General features: G+C 58.7%; 1 protein-coding gene across 1 annotated transcript in view; it reads right to left on the minus strand.

The window, feature by feature from the left end:
- Positions 1-19,366, minus strand: part of WNK2 (WNK lysine deficient protein kinase 2) — a 116,366-nt gene that overhangs the window by 15,377 nt on the left and 81,623 nt on the right. Inside the window, exons 19-26 of the mRNA XM_062208503.1 lie at positions 14,837-15,705; positions 14,489-14,570; positions 12,474-12,562; positions 11,707-12,377; positions 9,300-9,514; positions 8,216-8,386; positions 7,346-7,444; positions 1,076-1,120 (exon numbers count right to left, since the gene is read on the minus strand). Of these exons, the coding sequence (XP_062064487.1) occupies positions 1,076-1,120; positions 7,346-7,444; positions 8,216-8,386; positions 9,300-9,514; positions 11,707-12,377; positions 12,474-12,562; positions 14,489-14,570; positions 14,837-15,705 (2,241 nt within the window). The remainder of the gene's footprint in view (positions 1-1,075; positions 1,121-7,345; positions 7,445-8,215; positions 8,387-9,299; positions 9,515-11,706; positions 12,378-12,473; positions 12,563-14,488; positions 14,571-14,836; positions 15,706-19,366) is intronic.

Here is a 19,366-nt window from a genome sequence, read left to right on the forward strand (position 1 = left end):
GTCAGCATCCTAGGGACTAGGGACAGATTCGTCTGGCTCTCTCTGGCCTCTGCAGCCTGGGTGTAAGGAGGGTGCTGAGAGGAGGAGGAGACACTCTTTGGGAGGGTGCTCCAGCTGGCCAGCCCCCCCCCCCAAAGCCTGCCAGTGACCCCTGTCGGTGGGAGGGAGGCAGCGCAGGACGTGGGCCGAGTTATTCGCAAGCCCATCAGCTTGAATGGCTTGATGTTTTGGAATTGAAGACACAGAAATAGCACCTTTCCTTACCGGTGGCTCTGTGGAAGATGTTAACAAAGCGGCAGGCACCTAGAGCCCACTGCCAAGGGGCCCAAGGGCTGACCAGAGCCACCTCTGCTTCACTAAAAGCTAGTGACCAACACGGGATTTAAATTTTTTTAAAGTGAGGTCCCCTTTGCCCCCACCCCACACATATCTTCTGGGTGGTGATTTTGAATAAGCCAATTAAAAAGTTCCCTGTGTTTGCAAAAAAAAAAAAATCACCTAATGACCATCTCTTCAAACAAGCTGTTCCGAAATGTAGTGTACTTTAGTGGCTAGCAATGGAAAAGCACAGACACAAACAATTAAAAATTAGTGATGAGATTTTACACACATGGAGCTATTTCTACATGAACTTTCAGCCAGAAAAAAATCAAAAGAAAGAAAGAAAACTAAAGAGCGCGCGCGAGAGATGAGTGGCCCAGGCAAACCAATACCCATTCAGTGCTGGTATCGCTCCTCGTGGGGAGGGGCTCATCCGCACACCTCAAGGAAATACTCATTCCTACGGTTTTGGAAAAGGAGCCAATTAATGATTGGGAATCTGGGGGCGTTCCGGAGAAGGGTCAGCCTGTTAGATGTGAACTGGCGAGACCGCACACACTCTAGGAGCCACGGCGACACAACGAGGGCCGGAGGGCGCCGTCCTGCCAGGCGGAAGCAAAGCTGCCCAGCGAGGGGCACAGAGCGGGCAGGGGGTAGGCCCAGGCCGCCGGCCACAGGCCCCTGGCACGCACTAGCCACAGGGAAGCCCATGCGATGAGACGGGACAGAAGGGGAAAGAAACCCAGATAATTACTACTGCTGTGTTCTTTGCCTAGGCAGAGACGCTTCAGGGCTGACCCTGCAAGGGAAAAAGAAACGACACAAGACCACGGGGTTAGGCAGAACGGCACACACTGGACATGAACCACACCAAGCCAGAGCTGTCAGTGTGCAGGGTGGGGAAGACACGGGCAGCGGTTCAGAGAGGAGGGCCGACCCGGCGGGGGGGGGTAACGGGCAGCACCCCCAGTTAGTGTGCAGGCTCCTGCGGGCATTGCCGAGGGGCAGAGGGGCCAGGGCCAGCCCCCAAGCCTCAGGGAGAAGTGTGTGTCTCTAGAAGCATATTCCAGAAAAAGAGCAAGAAAAAAGGGAAGGGGGAGGAAAAAAAAAAAAAAAAAAGCAAAGCACACCACACCGTGTGGCCTTCCAACACCAGGCTGTGGGGAGCCCCATGGTTGAGGCGGGAAAACCCACCCAAAGCCAGGCGCCGGAGCTCAGCTCTCGGACACAGCTGGGCTGGGCCTGGGCCAGCGGCATGGCCGCTAGAGGTTTTCCAAGTGCAAAAAGATACATTGTTTTGCAGGTTTCAGGCCCATACTAGATCGCAGATGGCTGGCGTGGGTGAGGTCAGTGAGGAGGTATCAGGTTGGGATACTAAGGGCTGTCCCAAGATGCACGCCTTTCCTTGACCTGGGCGAGACCTCCGTGTGAACATCCAGCCCCCCCCCCCCCCCCTTACCGGACCACCTCTACACAGAGCGGCCCACACGCCCCGCGGCTCTCTGGCACTGGGTGGATGGGCCATCAGCTCACTGCACTGTCCAGCAGGGCCTGGAGGGCCGGAGGTGCTGCCACGCCAGCTTGTCCTCTGGCCACCCGGGGAGCCGGACAGGCAGAGCTGGCACAGAGACAGGCTCAGGCTTTCCAAGGTCACTCAGCAAGGCCATCCTGGTGCAGAGGGTCCTTCTGTCCCCTCACCAGGAGCACACCCTGTCCTCTGGGACACACTCCTCAGAACAGGGCGCCCAGGCTTAGCCCTGTCCCTGGGAGAAGGCAAAACTCTGACCTTCCAGCGACCTGGACAACCCGGCCATGATGGCCTTCCTTCTCTCACCTGAGCCCACCCAGGCTATGAACACAGGACTGGGAAACCCAGCTCAAATCAACGATCTTTAGCTCATTCTGGATATTCTCTGAGGCCACCGTGGGGAAAGATGAGCTGAGATTGTTGGCTTTTAGTGTTCAAACACAAAGGAAGGAGGTGGACAGGAGGGACCCGGACAGAGCCGCTCTGGGACCAAGTCCTAGCTGGTTGCCATTCCAGGAGGACACTGCACAGAAATGCAGGGCTGATGTGCCCTGGGGATCCCTCTGGCATGCAGGGGGTATGGACTGTTTGCTACAGTGAAGCAGGGACCCCCAAGCTCTGTGACTATGCCCACCCACATAGCTCAGATCCAGCGTGCACCACCATGGGAAGGTATCACCCCCCTCCCCAGACTGCAGTGGTCCCACGGCAACGGGCCCTAAGATGGAGGGACTGTGGTCACACTGGGTCCCCTGGCCCAGGCGCCAAAGGAGTGCCAGGAAAGGCTGCCTCTGCCCGCCTGGAGCTCTTGATGGGGCTGGAAGGGCTGGTACTCCCACTAGTTCCTGGCCATCCTCACACCGGGAAGAACACCAGGTAGGCCAGGGGCTGCCCAGGAGCCACCAGACGGAGCTGGGCCTATGGACCAGAGCTGTCTCACCTCCCTAGGATCCCAGAGCACACTCTCAGAGCCAAGGACAACACTGCCCCATCTGGCCCCCATAGCCTTGCTGGACATGGCCCCGGGTGACCAAAGCACAGACAGCTCCTACCCTCCTCGGCCTTTCCTACTCACAGCCCCAGATGACCAGCAAATGGGTGGCTCCCACCCCCACAGCCCTCCTGGACAGGAGCCCAGGTGAACACAGCACGAACGACCCCTTCCTGCCATGGTCTTCCTGGACACAGCCCAGGCGTCCAGAGAAGATGGTACCCACCCACCATGGACTTCCCAGGTAACCACAGCACAGACATCTCTCAGCCTCTGGACAAACAGATCAGGAACCTCGCCATATAGGCCTTGGTCTCAGGGGAACAGCCATCTCTAGGCTGGGGAGACCCCTGGCCCCACTCTGACCAGTGCTGCCTGTCTTAGCAGGTGCCACCTCCCCCTCCCTCACTGCCTTTGCCCTGGCCCTAGCCTTCAGCTACACAGCACACAGAGGGCACCTGATGGACAAGCCCTGCCTGGCCAGTCTAGGTCAGGATAAGCACCCTGGGCTTCTGCCCTGCTGGGAGGCAGCCATGGAGGGAAGAGATAACCAGCAGGAGGCAGAAGGGCCCAGATTCTGGGGGCTGCTAGGGGTGGGGGCCACGCAGACTCCACCCAGCTGTTGGAAAATACAGTTTCCTCCCAGAATGTACCAAAGGCAGCAAACATCTGGACAAGCCTGGGGCAGGGGCTCATTGTGCCTGTAGGCCTGTGCAGTGAGCTAAGGCCCTGCTCTGTCCCCGCTCCCTCTGTCACAAGGAAAGAAAAGCAGAGGCTACCTGGGGGTTGCTAGTCCGCGCAGGGCCTGAGCACCCCTCCCCGCACTGCCCAGAAGGCCTCAGGCATGGAGGATTGAAGGATTCAAACCGAGACTAAGACCGATGCTGAAAAACTGGGTCGGGGCTAAGTATTTGGTGAAATGGTTATGGCACCTCTCGGGACATGCAAATCCCATGTTCAAAGTCCTGGCTCTGCTTCGGATCCGGCTTCCTGCTACGCACACCCTAGGAGGTAGCAGGTAATGCCTGCCCAGTGAGTTCCTGCCACTCACATGGGAGACGTGGATTGAGTTCTGGGCACCTAAGCTTTGGCCAGGCCCCCAGTCACCTGTGGAGTGAACCAGCAGAAGGAAGATCTCTGTCTCTCTCTCTTGCCTTTCAAATAAAGACTTTTTTAAAAAGTAGGTCAGGCCCAGGAGCAATTCCTCATGTCACGGTGCGGCAGCCCCAGCCCCCAGCGCCATGCCACTTGGCATCACTACCTCGAGGGGGTCAGTTCTGCTGGACAGCGCCATCAGTCCCAGAAACCCTTCGTGATGTCTCCACATGGAGTAACCATGTCTCTGTGCTGAGACGGGGACACTCACTTCCGCCTGCGCTGCATGATCCCGAGCCCCACAGGGTCCCTGACAGCCCATGGGGGAGCCACACTGACCCCCGCCAGGACACAGAATCACTCTCCTCTGGGCATCTCTGTCCACGGAACCTGGCTGAGCACTGGCTCTCCTATCTGAGGGTCCTCGAGTCAAACATGCTATAGCTGACAGGTGAGAAAAAACACAGAGACCCACCGAGAAAGGCCCATCTGACAAGGTAGGGGGATCCGAGGGAGGTCAGCAAGCAGTGTCAACATGGCCTCTGACTCACCACCCCTCAGGACACGCTCCCCCAGCTGCCCGCTGACTGCCAGGATGCATCCAGTGGACGCAAGAGTCTGTGCTGAGGGCCTGTGACACAGGACCCCACTGCTGTGACCTGGACCCAGTTCCTGCCCTCCACACAAGGTCACTCGCTCTGGCTTCTGGGGCCACCTGTGCTTGGCCCTGCTCTACCCTGGGACAGTCCCCACCCCACTGCCCAGTTCCAACTCACCCTGCCAGGGACCTGTCATCTTCCTGGAGCTTCCTGGATGCTGAGACTGTACTTCAGAATTTAGCGTGAGGCCAGTGCTGAGGCATAGCGGGTAAAGCCACTGCCTGCAGTGCCAGCATCCCATATGGACACCAGTTCGAGACCCAGCTGCTCCACTTCCAATCCAACTCTCTGCTATGGCCTAGGAAAGCAGTAGAAGATGGCCCAAGTCCTTGGGCCCCTCACCCACGTGGGAGACCTGGAAGAAGCTCCTGGCTCCTGGCTTCGGATTGGCACAGCTCCAGCCATTGTGGCCAATTGGGGAGTGAACCAGCTGATGGAAGACTCTTTCTCTCCCTCTGCCTCTCCTTCTCTCTCTGTGTAACTCTAACTTTCAAATAAACAAATAAATCTTTGGGGAAAAAAAGAATTTAATGCATTTTGCTTTCCTGCAGTCTCCTCTATCCCAGGAAAAGGAGAGGCAGGGTCACAAACCAAGGCAGTGTATTGGGCTTCCTCTAGCCTTTATCAGGGGAGCACTCAGCTGCGCTTGGCTGGCCCCTCCCCAGCTGCACTGTGACCCCAGGCCCCACAGGTCCCCGGCACACAAAGCTCAGTGTGCTGCTCCCATGCCCTGTGCTGTCAATCACCAGCCCCCGCTGGCACCAGTGGACTTGCCTGCCCAGCCAACCCTGGGCCCCACCCACAGCCCTGAGCTGCTCAGCACTGCCAACGCCTGACCGCCCTCCAGTCGTCTCCTGGGTGGCGGCTTGGTCCCTCGCAGGGCTTACGGCTCCCTGTTCTCTTAGACCGCTGCGGGGTTTACCCAGGAAGCAGCAGAGGGGACGCACAGGCACCCCGGCAGTCCAGCTCCCTGATCCTCCACTTGGCAGTGTGTGGGGACACTCGATGCACAGAGAGACTGACTCAGCCAAGGCTGGCCTGTGGAACCAGCAATAGCACCGAACTCTCCCGGCAGGAGAAGGGGCCAGGCCCCACACTGAGAAGCTGCGTGCTAAGCCTGCCTCACACATCTCTGTCTCAGGGCCACACCGACACAGCCAAAATCCAAATCCTTCGTCCATACTGGCCAGTAACAGTAAAACCAAGGGAAACCCTTTAAACACACAACCTGGGAGAGAGGCCATGAGATCACCCTCTGCCACGGCCATTGCTGCTGTCTGCTCTGCTGGGCCCCCAAGTCGGGCCGTCCGGGGATGCGAGACGCCAGGGACCCCGTGTCCTCAACCTGGCGACCACCCCAGGGCAAGCTGCACACGCACGGGAGACGAACAGCAAGTGAATGTAAAGCAGGCGGGGACCAGGGGGCGCAGCGAGGGGGCCTCCAGCCCCGCCCTGTCCTCAAGGCAGCAACTGACCGGACCCACGCGCCAACTGCCATATGACACTGCAGCCGAAGCCCTCGACCCAACCCTGCCTCGAGCGGCCTCTGATGGGGCGCTAGTGGCCATGGCACCCACCGGGGGGCGTGGCCTTGGCTTCCACAAGCACAATGTATCTTTATTGTACCAGCAAAAAGTCAGGTGCCCCACACCAGCATATCCAATCCAATTGTCAAAAAGCTTAATTTTTTCTAGCAAAAAGGCAAAAGCCTAAAACCTTCAAAGATTTTGATGCACTTGCCAATCGTTCGGAGAATTTAAAACAAATCGCCCTGCTTTGGGTGGCCCGACGCAGGTGTGCGTTCCTGGGCAGGGGGAATCTGGGGCCCCAGGAGCCTGGCCCAGGGATTCTGAGGGAGCCTGAACTGGGTTTTGGTTTGGTAGATTTGAGGAGCTGTGACAGTGACTTTATCCCTGAGGTCACATTGGGGGAGTGGGTCGCAGGTTTAATACAGCCAGCAAAGTGCTCCAGCTAGACGGATAAGGAGAGGGGGCGAGGTGGGGCGCAGGCTCGCCTAGGGGAGCCGCAGGGGAGGGTCTCAACCTCATCTTTTGGGGTTGAGAAGTGCAGAGGATGAGGAGAGATTGTGGGGGGGGCTCCAGAGCTCCCGGTCCGGGCACGGAGGGGACTCAGGACGCCCTCAGCAGAACCCACGCTCGTCAGCACGTCCACAGGTGGGAGTGGGGCGGTGGGAGTCTGCAGGCTGGGGGCTGGACTTGGACCCCTGCACAGAGGTCACACGCTCCAGGGACCCGGCGGACGGCATCGGCCTGCCACACGCACGTCTTCCGAGTCCAGACGCGTGGGCAACACCCACGTCTGGAGGAGGTTGGGGCTGATCTTTCTGCTGTCACTGGAACTGGGGACAGCGGACATGGATATCTGCCACAATCGCAACAGAACAAAAACAAAAACAGAAAAAACAAAACCACGTCCAACACAAAATAAATAAATAAATGAGGTGACGGAAATAATGCAAGGCACCCTGACAGGTGTGGAGCACAGGTGCTTGGGGCGGAGGTGGCGAGCCGCTGCGCATGCTTTTGGTGCCAGGGCGCAGCCAAGAGCATGCACGCGAACCGACCGGGGCGTTCCAGGGAAGGGCTCATGGGGTCCCCCTGTGACACTGCGGAGGTGGCGTCAAGGGGTGGGGAGGCATCCTCTGAAATGCATGAGAGGTGATGAAGACAGGGGGCTGGGGGAGAAACCAAGGGCTGGGAGGTGGTAAAATACAAAAGAACAAATACAGACAGATGGACACAGATACGGGTCCAGTGAGGAATCGAGCGCGAGGCTTGCTACTAGACTTATAGGCCCCTCTCTCAGACGTTGGGTGGTAAACCGTCCAGCCTGCAAGTGAATATAGAGGGAAGAAAACAAAGAGACACTCATCAAGTACAGTTGCTGCGACCACTCCTCCGCACCAACAGCCACACCAGCCTCGTAACTAACAACCACGGCTGCACCTAGCCCAGCCCAGCACCACAGCCACTGACCCGGCGTGGGGAGGAGGCCACGCGAGCAGCAGAGAGGAGCGGCCCGGGGGTGGGGGGAAGGGTGGGCGGGGCAGGTGGGCGGGCGGGCGGGCACCTGCAGCAGTCGCCATGGTTCTCTGGTGAGGCCAGGAGAGCACCTTATCCAGCCACGGCGGCGTTGACGAGAGCACGTCCTCCTCGGGCCACGCTCCCAGCTCAAGAGCTGAGCCCTCGACCCCCAGCTGGCCCTTGGACTTTGGAAGGGCCTGGAGTATAGCCCCATCCAGCTCTGCTACGGGGAGCAGGCAGGAGTGGGACAGCCGGTGCCTGGGAACACAGCGTAATGCCTGGCCCCTTCCCCTCCCGTCATCGGGCCGAGTGCCCTGCTCCTGGCCACGTTCGAGAGGCCGGCTCTAGCAAACGCATCACCTGCCTCGGGCTGCTTACAGCAAGATCTGGCGATGCGGGGGGGAGGGGGCAATTCCATCCTTTCCTCCAAAGACTACATCTTTGCCTCCTCTTCTACGAAGCCGCCTCAGCAGCCTTTGCCGCAGCGCGTGTCCCCTCTGCACATACAGGCGTGCTCCTGGACGCCACTGAGCCCTACGTGGCTGGCACATGCTGGACACAGGCAAGCTGGAATCACCTTGGCCACGCGCTCCGCCTCCGTCATTGGCTAAGCCGGAGCAGATGTCCGTGGACAGGGAGGCGCGAACAGAGCAGGGCTGCTGGGTCTGAACTGCCTTGGCGCACAGGGGCGTGCTGGTGTGGGCAGGGTCCTTAGCGGGAGGGCCTCTGCTGGAGTCAGACAAGTGACCTGGGCGGGGGGAGAAGAGGCGACAGGCACCATGAGGCGCCACCGGGCAGGGGAGGGCACGGGCTGGGTCTGGTCCCTGCTCTTTGCCGGGTGGCCTTCAGGAAGCTCAGAGCGTCCTGCGGACAACGATGGGTGGCTGGATGTCCCCCGTGGGACTGTGGGGACGATGAAGGGACGTGTCCAGCCTCCCCAGGCCTCAGTGCCTTGGGGGATTTTGTGCTGTGAAATATGGTAAAGGGTGGCACAACCCAGGCTTAAGGTGGTCTGTGCACCCTTCACAGCAGTGAGTCTCCCTTTAGCTGGGGCACTGGCACCGAATTTGGGGAACTTGAGCGACTCACGAATTGGTTATTAGCTGATGGTTAGCTTCCTGTCTGGCACTCTTGGGGAGCTCGGGTCCCAGCATCTCTGGTCTCAGAGCACCTTGCAGCATTGCCCAGAAGGCCTCACGGGACCTCCTGGCATGCGCATACATGGGCTCCTGGCTGCCTGGAGCCAGGCCAGTGCCATCCCAGTGACCACATGTCCTATTAACAAGGCCAGGAAGCTGTGTCCATGCTCCCCTGCCCCACTTCTAAGGGCAGTTGCTGCATCCCTACTGAGCAGACCTGGTGGCATGGGCCTGAGAACTGGGGTGGAAGGAGGCATCCCCCGCTGGGGGCGGGGCAGGGGGAGGCAGGCAGGGAGGGCCTGGAGCTTCTGAGGCACACCGGCCGCCCCTGCCCAGGCCTCGTCTCTGCACCCAGGACAGGCAGGCTTCCCTCAGCCTGCAGTGATTTCCCTACCCCAGGGAAAGGAGGTCCAGAAACTCAACCCCGAGCCCTTGCCCAGGTCTGGGGAAGCTGTCCCTGCAGCCCTCCCATCCCCCTCTTGTCCCTGCCGGCGCAGCCCTCCATGCGGCAGGTGCGCCAACCTGTGCTGGAGGCCACGACCTTGAGCTGCTGCACCAGGGGGTTCAGGAGCCTGCCCGCCTTCAGCTTGCTCTTGCTGGGTTTCCTCCGGCGGCCGGTGGGGGGCGCTGTGTGGAAGAAGCCCACGCTGGGTGGCAGGGGTTTGCCCAAGCGGCGGTACAGGGCCTCGATCTCCTGCTTCTGCTGGCTCTGCAGCTCCGAGATCTCCTTGAGGTGCCTGAGAAGGGGAGACAGGGGGCAGGCAGGTGGGCTACGCTCAGAAGGGCCACAGCGGGGCTTTAAGTGGCACGGTCTGTTTCTGTCTGAGCCATGTGCCAGGCTGGGGGCCTGCAGCATCAAAGTGCCCAACAACACAGGTAAACCTACAGACTGTCACCTTTCCAAATATGCTTACAACCAAACCCTACACATCAATATATGGGTGAGGAGAGGGACAGCGTGCATCTGATTAACAGGCAAATCTGTCACTCCGCCACACACAGGCGGTGAACGGGGTGCTTTGTAGGACCACCGGAGGGAGGCAGGCAGGGGTCCCTGCTAGGCTCACTTGGGGATGAGTTGGCTGCACCCCTGCCTGCCTCCCTTACACCCTCCTACACCTGGGTGTGGTTGGTTCCCATGGGGCCTGCAGTCCCTTCTCTCCCCCAGCCCATCCCCCACTCTGTCTTGTCTTGCTGGGAAAATAGGCGATTTATATGGTTGGGAAAGAAGAACAAGTTCTGGCCGGTGCCACGGCTCACTTGGCTAATCCTCCACCTGCAGCTCCGGTACCCTGGGTTCTAGTCCTGGTTGGGGCGCCGGTTCTTTCCCGGTTGCTCCTCTTCCAGTCCAGCTCTCTGCTGTGGCCCGGGAAGGCAGTGGAAGATGGCCCAAGTGCTTGGGCCCTGCACCCTCGTAGGAGACCAGGAGGAAGCACCTGGCTCTTGGCTTCGGATCGGTGCAGCGCACTGGCCGTAGCAGCCATTTGGGGGGGTAAACCAACAGAAAGGAGGACCTTTCTGTCTCTAACTCTGCCTGTCAAAAAAAAAAAAAAAATCTCCTCTCTAATTAAAAAAAAAAAAAAAAAAAAAAAAAAGGAACAAGTTCTGATTCTACCTCGTGTATCCTCCACAATGGTCAAGTCTGCTTTAGAAAGATAACTTCCATTAAAAACAACCAAATAAAAAATAACACAACCCTGAGGGTTTTCTTCCCTACAAACACCGGGGAGAAATGGAAAACTGCTGTTTGCATCCGACTGGCGTTCAAAAGGAGTAACATGTCAGATGGGATGCTGGGCAGAGGGACTTCAGGCAGAGCTGTGGTTCCCGAAACCCTGCTGCAACACGACCCCCACACCGGAGCCCGCCTGCCCACTGAGCTGCCCAGCCTGCTCCCCGCAGGTGCCCTGGGTTTCCAGCTCTGGAAAGCAAGGGTGGGTCAAGCACGGGGCTCCTGAGAAACCCTGGTGGTGAGGAGGAGGGGTCCAGTCTCCTGTGTCCTAACGGGGAGTCCATGGGATCCCTATGCAACACTTGGGATCCGTGGGCCACTGTGTAGCTGATGCCACCAAGTGCCCTCAATTCTCAACTGAGGCTTAGGAGCTCCCTTTTGAGCAGACTACTGGTTTCCTGGGAACCATCCCCAAGAGGCTGTGCCCAGGGACCCCTGCCCCTCAGGTCCAGGTGCTGCCCACCCACCCTCAACTAAAGCCACGCTGGGAACGGCTGCTGGGCCTGCCTATTGAGTGCCCCAAACCAGTAGCCTATGGTGCTCCCCATTCTCCGGCAGAGAGACAAGCCATCCTCCACGCGCTGCACCAACCTCCTCCCAGGCCTAGCCAGCACGTCCTGCCCTCTCCGCGCCTGGGCCCCAAAGAGACGGCCCTCTCAGGAGGTCCACCACTTGAGCCCGCTCCCACGGAACGAGCTTGATGGCTCTGCCGTCCCTGGGGAACTCAGCTTTAGTCACCCCTTCAGAACCACAGTGCTGCCTCCCACGCCCACCCTGAGGACAGCTCAGCTCTGCATCTCCGAGAATGGGATGAATACGGGCCGTGTGACACAGACATATATACACATACAGCGAGAAAGTGTGCATGTGTGTGCTGGAGAGAAGGCACAGGTCCCATGATTCCCTAAGACATCTCTCTGAGGGCCACCGCAGCAACAGCTCAGCTACAGGCTGAGGGCAACTGTGCAGCAGGGAGACGCAGCCCCCAGAGCGGCAGGGGCCAGGCAGAGCACAGGGCAGCACCAGTCCAGGCCTGAGGACACCCTGAGGGTGGGACTCTGCTCTCAAGGCCACAGGAAGAGCCCAAGCCAGGCTCACCACCACCCAGGCCCCTAGCTCACCACTCTGAGCCCACTTAATGCTGCCCAGTGGCTTCCCCCGCCCCTGGAGCCCGCGCCTCTGCTCCCACCCACGTACTTCTCCCGCAGGCTCCGCAGCTCCCTCTTGATGTCGGCGTCCTCGAACTCGGAGTCATTGTCGCTGCTTATGTAGGATGACTGGGAGTGGAAGGAGGTGACGCTGATGGTGGGGACCTTCACGCCCGCCCTGCTGGGCGTTTCAGGCCCCAGGGAGCCGGCCCTTGAGGACCTGTGCAGGAAGGCCGTGGCCTTCTTCACCAAGTCACTGGCTGTGCCGCTGCCGGGCAGGGAGGCCTGCTTCTGCACTGGGGGTCTCCCTTGCACACACTCGTCCCCAGAGTCACTGGACGCGGGCTCGCCAACGCCCACCTCGATGGAGGAGGCCGTCTGCGCCCGTCGCACCGCCAGCTTCACGTCTGGGCTGGAGGGAGCCTCGTCCAGGTAGACGTCGGGTGGGGCCGAGTACCGCAGGTTGTGTGGGGAGGCCAGTGTCCACTCATCCTGCGTGCTGACCACCGAGAAGCGGCCCACAGTTCTGGCAGGTGAGTCCCTGTCTGGCTGTCCGAGCCACTTCGGAGGGGAGCCTGAGAGGCGGGCGCCATGTGCCAGGTGGTGGCCGGGCTGGCTGCTGTCTGTGACTGCCCCCGGGCAGCTCTGGGCCAGCTCTGCCAAGGCTTCCCTGGGGACCCCGCTCTTCCGGTCTGGGGGCTCCATGCGTGCAGGGGCGTCCTTAGGAAACAAGCAGAAATGAGGACAGTCCAGGGGAGCCCCAGCAGAGAGCAGACCCACCCCCCACCCCCAGCGGCCGAGCTGAATCACCCTTACCTGGGTGGCCCCGGGCGCCACGGGGGAGTCTGAGGCCACCTGCCCTCCATCACTGTCGCAGCCCAGCGTGTTGCTGGAGGTTGACTCTGCTGTGGGGACAGGACAACATCACAGGGGCTGGGGGCGGCGGGAATGGGAATGGCCCACAGACAGGCTGCCCGTGGTGAGTGCCCTGGAGCTTTCTTTGGGTCACACTTGTGACATCCTAGCCTGTGGCACTGGTACATGTGACCTCACGGAAGATACCTACACACTCAGGGAAGGTAAGCAGCTTCAACCCCAAGGGCCCTCGTGCAGCCAGGCTCTCTGCACACCTCATGGCCAGCAGCTGTCTTGCCCATGTCTTCCTTGTTTAGGAGGGCTGATCTCCAACCCCGCTCCTGCTTACAGAGTGGGGTGCAGTCTGCTATTTCCTTTTTTCATATTTACTTATTTATTTTCACGTCATTTGAAAGAGAAAGAGAGAGACAGACAGAGAGTGGGGGTGGGGGTGGGGGTGAGGGTCCTCCATCTACTGATTTACTCCTTAAATGCCCCAACACCCAGGGCTGGGCCAGGCTGAGCCAGGAGTCTGGAACTCTTTCTGGGTCTCCCATGTGGGTGGCAGGGACCCAGGTACTTGAACCATCATTAACATTAACGTAACATTAACATTAACAAGAAGCCAGATGGGAAGCAGAGGAGCTGAGAGTCGAACCAGGCACTCTGATGTGGGATGCGGGCATCGCAACCACTCTGCCAGCCCGCTTTTTCTGAATAGGCTGTCCCAGGCTTGCTGGGAAGAGGCAACAAGGCAAACTGTATGAGCTGATATGTGGAGACCCCACCCGACTGAGCTTCTCACCCCCCATCACCCCACTGACAGCAGCCAGGGCCAAGCTGGACCAACATGCTAAAGGGGGAGGCAGCAGGAGCTGACAGAGCTTCCAGGGAGGCTGGGGGGCTGCCCCACAAACATCTGTGGGTCTCCTTTGCATATCCCATGGGAAAACTCTAGAGGGAACATCAGCCCCAAACCGGTTTCCTAGGGAAACCTGGTCCATCTGTATCTTGTGTCCCCCAAGCCACGGGCAACCCCTGACTTCCGCATCACATCCCTGTAGCGGGGGATGGGCCAGCCTCTTGTGCACACCTCCAGGCTGGGGGCCACTCCCAACAGCCAGAAAAGCTCACCCTTCCCAAACTTGGCTCTCTTAGGGCTTCCTCCCAGCTCTGCACTAGAGGAAGGATGGGTTTTGGGAGCGCCAGTGACACTACTTGCAAGCTACAGAAACTCGTTTTGCTCATCTGTGCAGGGGCCTGTGGGTAAGCCTGGTGCCTGGTGAGGCGAAGGCACCAGCACCTGACACACCCCCTCTTCCTCATCCTTTCCTGCCCCCACGCCTGTCCCTCACCTGCCCCCGGCTAACGCTCGCCAGCCCCTCCTGCGCACAGCCCCGACCCAGGCCTCTCTTCCCAACTCTAAAAGGGTGGCATCCTGGAAATCGATGCAGTTGTCCCCAGCGGGCCACTGCTCTGGGAACACAGCCGGGGGCTGCGCGGCCCTGCCTGATCATCTGCTCCCATCTCATCTTGCCCACCCCCCAAGAAGTTCCAGGCTGAGGAGGGCCCTCCCACCTTAGACGCTCCCTGGGATGGAGGCTCAGGCATCAGACAGCGAGATGAACACTAGCAGAAGGTTCCACAGCAAGGCATGCAGGGGGAGGGGACAGCTTCCAGAGGCTGCAGGGCCTCCAGCCAAAATAACCATGGGCATATGGGGGGAGGGGAGACATCAACCCAAACAGGTATGGACACTCGGTTACTGGGGGTCCTGAGGCCTGCACAGGCCCCGTGAGCTCCCTGCACCCCTGCCAAGGCGCTCATCCATTTCTAGTGTGGTTCCTTCTAGAACTCTGGGTTTTGTGACATGACGACGGGCTCTGCCCCGGCCTGAGACGCTGAAGGGTGAGGATGCAGACCCAGGTTTCAGGCCCAAAGAAGGCTGGCGGTACCCGGCGAACTTGAGCTGTTACCTGTGGTTGGCGAAGATGCACCCTGCTCTCGTTCCTGCTCCGTCTCGCCCCCTGGCACAGGGGCTGTCTCTGACTTCTCCAACTGGTGGCAGAAATGCAAACAGGAAAGGGCGTGAGCCTGGCCTGTCCATACCCTATTAGCTAATAAAGCGGGTCTTCTCCCTTCCTGCTCCAGAGCTACCCTCAGCCACCCAGCTCCTCTCTGCAGCCCACCTGACGCTGCGTACCAGGACCCCAGTGGGGCCATTTGTTGCAAAAACATGTGTGGTCTAGCCAGCTCTGTGCAGAGCACCTCTGCACAGCCAGGATGCCCATTCCACAGCTGGGACATCCAGGTTGGCTCCTTACCGAGGGCTGGGGCACCTGGGTGGGCCCCAGGGCCGCAATGCTGGGTGCTGGGGTCAGGGCTGCATCCCCTCCACAGGCCTCGGCATGGTGCTGGTCTCCTCTCAAAGACTCTAGCATGAAGTCTCTGTCGCTCGCCTCCCCAGGGGTCCCGGCTGAGGCCGAGGAGGTAGGCACGTGCTCCTGGTAGAGCAGGGTCCGCAGCTTCTCATCCAGACTCTTGATGGTACTGTCCACAAAGCCCACCCTGGGGGGCGGCCCTTCCCCATCTGACTCCAGGGCTGAGGGCGGTGGTGGAGGGGCAGCGGGCCCCAGTGGAGGACTAGGGAGCTGGGAGGGGGCCAAGCTGATGGCCCCTACCGTGGAGGGGAGCGGGGGTGGTGGGTGGGCTAGGGCAGGCTGCAGGGCCCTGCCAGGTGGGCTGGGCTCGGGAGCCAGGGCCAGCAAGGACTCCGCTGGGGTACTGGCCTCCCTGGCTGGGGTGGTTTCCACCAGACCTGTGGGGTAGCGGGGGGCCTCCGGGGCTGGGGCACCAGGTCCCTGGCCCACGCCAAGGGGCTGCACAGTCAGCTGGACGTCGTGAGCCTCTGAGAGCACTTGGGGGACTTCACACTCCCTAGCTGGCCCCTGAGGGGTCCCGGGGCCTCCTGCCTGGATGGCAGGCCCTGGCACTAATGCTGGCTCTGGCACGGCGCTGGCGGCTGATGCTGCTGCGTCTTGGGGGGCAGCAGTCCCAGGAGGGTAGGATGGCGCCAAGGGGGCTGCAGTCCCACCCAGAGAGTCACTGAGGCCTGCCTGGCTCGGGAGCTGCTGACCAGCTAGGAAGCTGGGTGCTTCCTTCAAGGGTAGCTGGTCGGCACAAGGTGCTGGATCTAGAAGAAACGGGAAACACGTCTTAGTCATGGCTGGCGCTGGGGCTGTGTGTGTGACGCTGACACACAGCCTGGTTTGCCGGACACACCAAATCCCTGCTGCCTGCAGGCGGCCTCGGCGTGGAGCGCAGCCTTCCCAAAACCCCTCCAGGAGCTCCGACTCTCACCTCGGGGTCTCAGTTCCAGCCACATCTTCTCTCGGCTGAAGCAGCACTACCTGCCCTCCCTGCCGGCTTCGACCTTGGCCCAGCTGCCTGCGACCTGGGGGTAGCCCTCACCAGCACTGTGGTGCCTGCCCATCGGGGACGGTCTCCCCAGCCCGCTCAGAGTGCCCATCCGCTGCACCCTCACGGCACCATGGCACCTGACTCTCGGGCATCCCCTCACCAGCCCAGGAGTGGACAAGAACCTGGGACTCCCAGTCCATCAGATGCCCAGTCCTTGGCAAGGTGGAGCACAGGACATCTGTCCTGCAGGAGCTGGTGAAGATCCCAGGCAGAGGCACCTGGAGACCAGGCCATGGAGCAGCGCCCAGCGGCATTGTACCCAGAGCACACGGGGCTGCCGTGCCCGGGGGAGGATGCAGGAGGCAGCGTTACCTGGACTTACTTAAACCTCTGAGCTCTTTCTCCTTACCTTAAAAAACCCAAACCTTTGTCTATTTTTTAAAAAACATCACCAAAATGCACAAAAATGAAAACTGAATTTTAAAAAAAGTGGAGGCGGGAGATCACTTGTCCCTAAAGACCCCTCACGTCCCCAGACTTACTTTGCAACTCTCCTCGCTGCCCACAAAGGTCATTCATGGCGATGGGCAGTCCCTCCTCTGCTTTCGTTTCCAGCCCTCCCATGTGTGTCTCCAAACAGCACGCTCCAGTGCCGGGGGGGGGGGGTGGTTGCAGCAGCCCCCGCGGGCCAGCACTGCCCTTGTCCCTGGCCCCTCTCTGCCTCTCTAAAGAGGCACCGACTCGGTCACACGGAGTTTGGTTGTATTCAATGCAGGTGCCCGTCTGGCACTGGTGTGTGCTGGGTTGCACCAGAGCAGAGTGAGATCCACCCTCTTAACGAGTAAGTGTGCAGTGCTGCCCTGTTCCCCATGCTGTATCACCATGCTGTACAGCAGCAGGTGTCTAGATGCCCCCAGCCTGCAGCCATAAAACTTCAGCCCACCAAACGGCACGTCTGCTTCTCTCCTACAGGCCAGGCAACCCCTGTCTTCCCTCTGCTTCCATGGGCTTGACTGTTTGTATAGCAGAATAGTACTCCATCATGTCTAGGCAACATATCTTATTGATCCAGCAGCTGTCCAAGTCTCTAGCCTGTTTTCCAATGAGTCCTCCTCTTTTCTTTTCGATCCTTAGAGGTCCTTATGTGTACTGGACAAGAACTGGCCACACATTCATGCAGACATCTCGCACTCCGAGCTGGAAGGATGGTGTCATATTTATGCCCGCCTTTCCCCCAGCATCTTAATTAGCGCTTTAATATGACTCTCTACAGTGGGGCCATAAAAACGTTCTCCCCTGTTACTTCTGGGAATTGCACTGCTTTACCTTTTACACCGAGATTCACAAGCCGTGGGTTACTGAGTTTTGTAGATGGCGTGTGACACAAGCCCTGGCCGCTGACCCTGTGCGGACAGCCTGCGTCACATCCTTTTCTTGCAAAGACAAATCCTGTCCCTGGTGCTGAGCAGTCTGAGCTTTCTTGTCAATCGTGGGTCCATAGCTGACTGGGTCTGGGCTCAGCTTTCCCACCCTTGTTCCCAGACTGCAGATTTATGTGTTGGGTCACGGCGTTCGGCAGAGCAATGTCCTTCCCCAGAGATGGTCTCTGTTTCCAATCCAGCTTCCTGTGTCGTGCATCCCAGGAGGCAGCAGATAAGGGCTCATGCACTTAGGTCCTCACTACCCACTTGGGGGACAAGGATGGAGTTCCCGCTCCTGGCTTCAGCCCGGCACAGCCTTGCTTGTTGCAGGCATTTGGGGAATGAACTGGTGGATGGAAGATCCCCCCTACCACCAGCTATTTTTTTTTTAGTTTGAGAGGTACAGTTACAGAGAGAGGGAGAAACAGAAAAAGCCCTTCCACCTGCTGGTTCACTCCCCAATTGACCACAATGGCCAGAGCTGAGCTGATCCGAAGCCAGGAGTTTCTTCTGGGTCTCCCACGTGGGTGCAGGGGCCCAAGGACTTGGACCATCTTCTACTGCTTTCCCAGGCCATAGCAGAGAGCTGGATCAGAAGAGAAGCAGCCAGGACATGAACTGGAGCCCATATGAGATGCCAGTGCCACAGGCGGAGGCTTAGGCTACTATACCATGGCACCAGATCCCTACTTTTCAATAAACTTTAAAAAGATTGCTATCTTCTTCTGTCTACATTTTGGATACAAAGTGGTAATATTGGAAGGAACATCACCTCTTCCATAGCCTAACATGCAGTTACACATCACATGGCATGTACTGTGTATTTATTCCCACTTGCAGAGAAGCTGATGTTGGAACGGAGAGAAAAAGCCTGCCTCGAGTTGGCAACAACTCAAAGAAGCAAACATTTGCTTTGGAAAACCATTTTCCCAGACGAACAGCACTTCCTTTAAATGAAAAGTGCTGTTGATGGGCACCATATGACACTTCCTTCTATATGTACAAAAATTGGCCAGGGCACTGGCTTTTAAGCATGGCTGCAGATTGGCCTTGCCTAGAGGGTTTGACAGGGAAATGCTGGGTTCCAGCCCCCAAAATCCAGATCTGACTGCACTCAGCAGGGCCTGGGCCTCTTCAATCCTACGGCTTTTCTTTCTTCTTTCTTTCTCCCTTCCTCTTCCCCTCCTATACCACGCCACCACGACACTGGACACTGAATATAAGTGGGGGGAATGGGTATCTTTGTTCCCCATGTCCAAGAAAAAGAATTCAACATTTCACCATCAAGAATATTTGTTGGGGCCAGCTTTGTGGTACACTGAGTTAAGCTGCAGTGTGCAATGTTGGCATCCCATGTGGGCGTTATTCAAGTCCCGGCTGCTGTACTTCTGATCCAGCTCCCTGCTAATGCAACGGGGAGAGCAGCAGCAGAGGATGGTCCAAATCCTTGGGGCCCTGCTCCCACGTGGGAGACCCGAATGAAGCTCCTGGCTTCTAGATCCTGGCCCTGGCCTGGCCCAACCTGGCCACTGCAGCCATTTGGGGGAGTGAACCGGCAGATGGAAGATCTCTCTCCCTCCGTCTCTGTAACTCTACCTTTCAAATAAATAAATCTTTAAATAAAAAGCAGCAGCAGAGGCGGAACCTCACCACAAGCAGTCTGATATGGGGTGTGCACGTCCCACGCAGCGGCTTAACCGCTGCACCGCAACGCCTGCCCCACAATGTATGTTCTTGACGACGCTCTCTTCCCAGATAAGAAACAAACCCCAATCATTAAAGCGCCCTTCCTTCTCTTTGATACACATGCTCCTGTTTGCACACTTTACTATGCCTCCTGTGCTTTAAACCTCAAAGGACACCATCTTACATGACAACATTCACGGAGATCCTGACAGTTACTCCCCCGCACGAGTCCTGACCTGTCTCGGCCCATGGTTCTGTCCACACGGGCTCCTGGCAGCCTGTGTTCAGCTGAGATGTGCAGGCAACGGGGCCTTCATCTTTCTCCCA

Source organism: Lepus europaeus, chromosome 12 (assembly GCF_033115175.1).
Source record: "Lepus europaeus isolate LE1 chromosome 12, mLepTim1.pri, whole genome shotgun sequence".
NCBI lineage: Eukaryota > Metazoa > Chordata > Mammalia > Lagomorpha > Leporidae > Lepus > Lepus europaeus.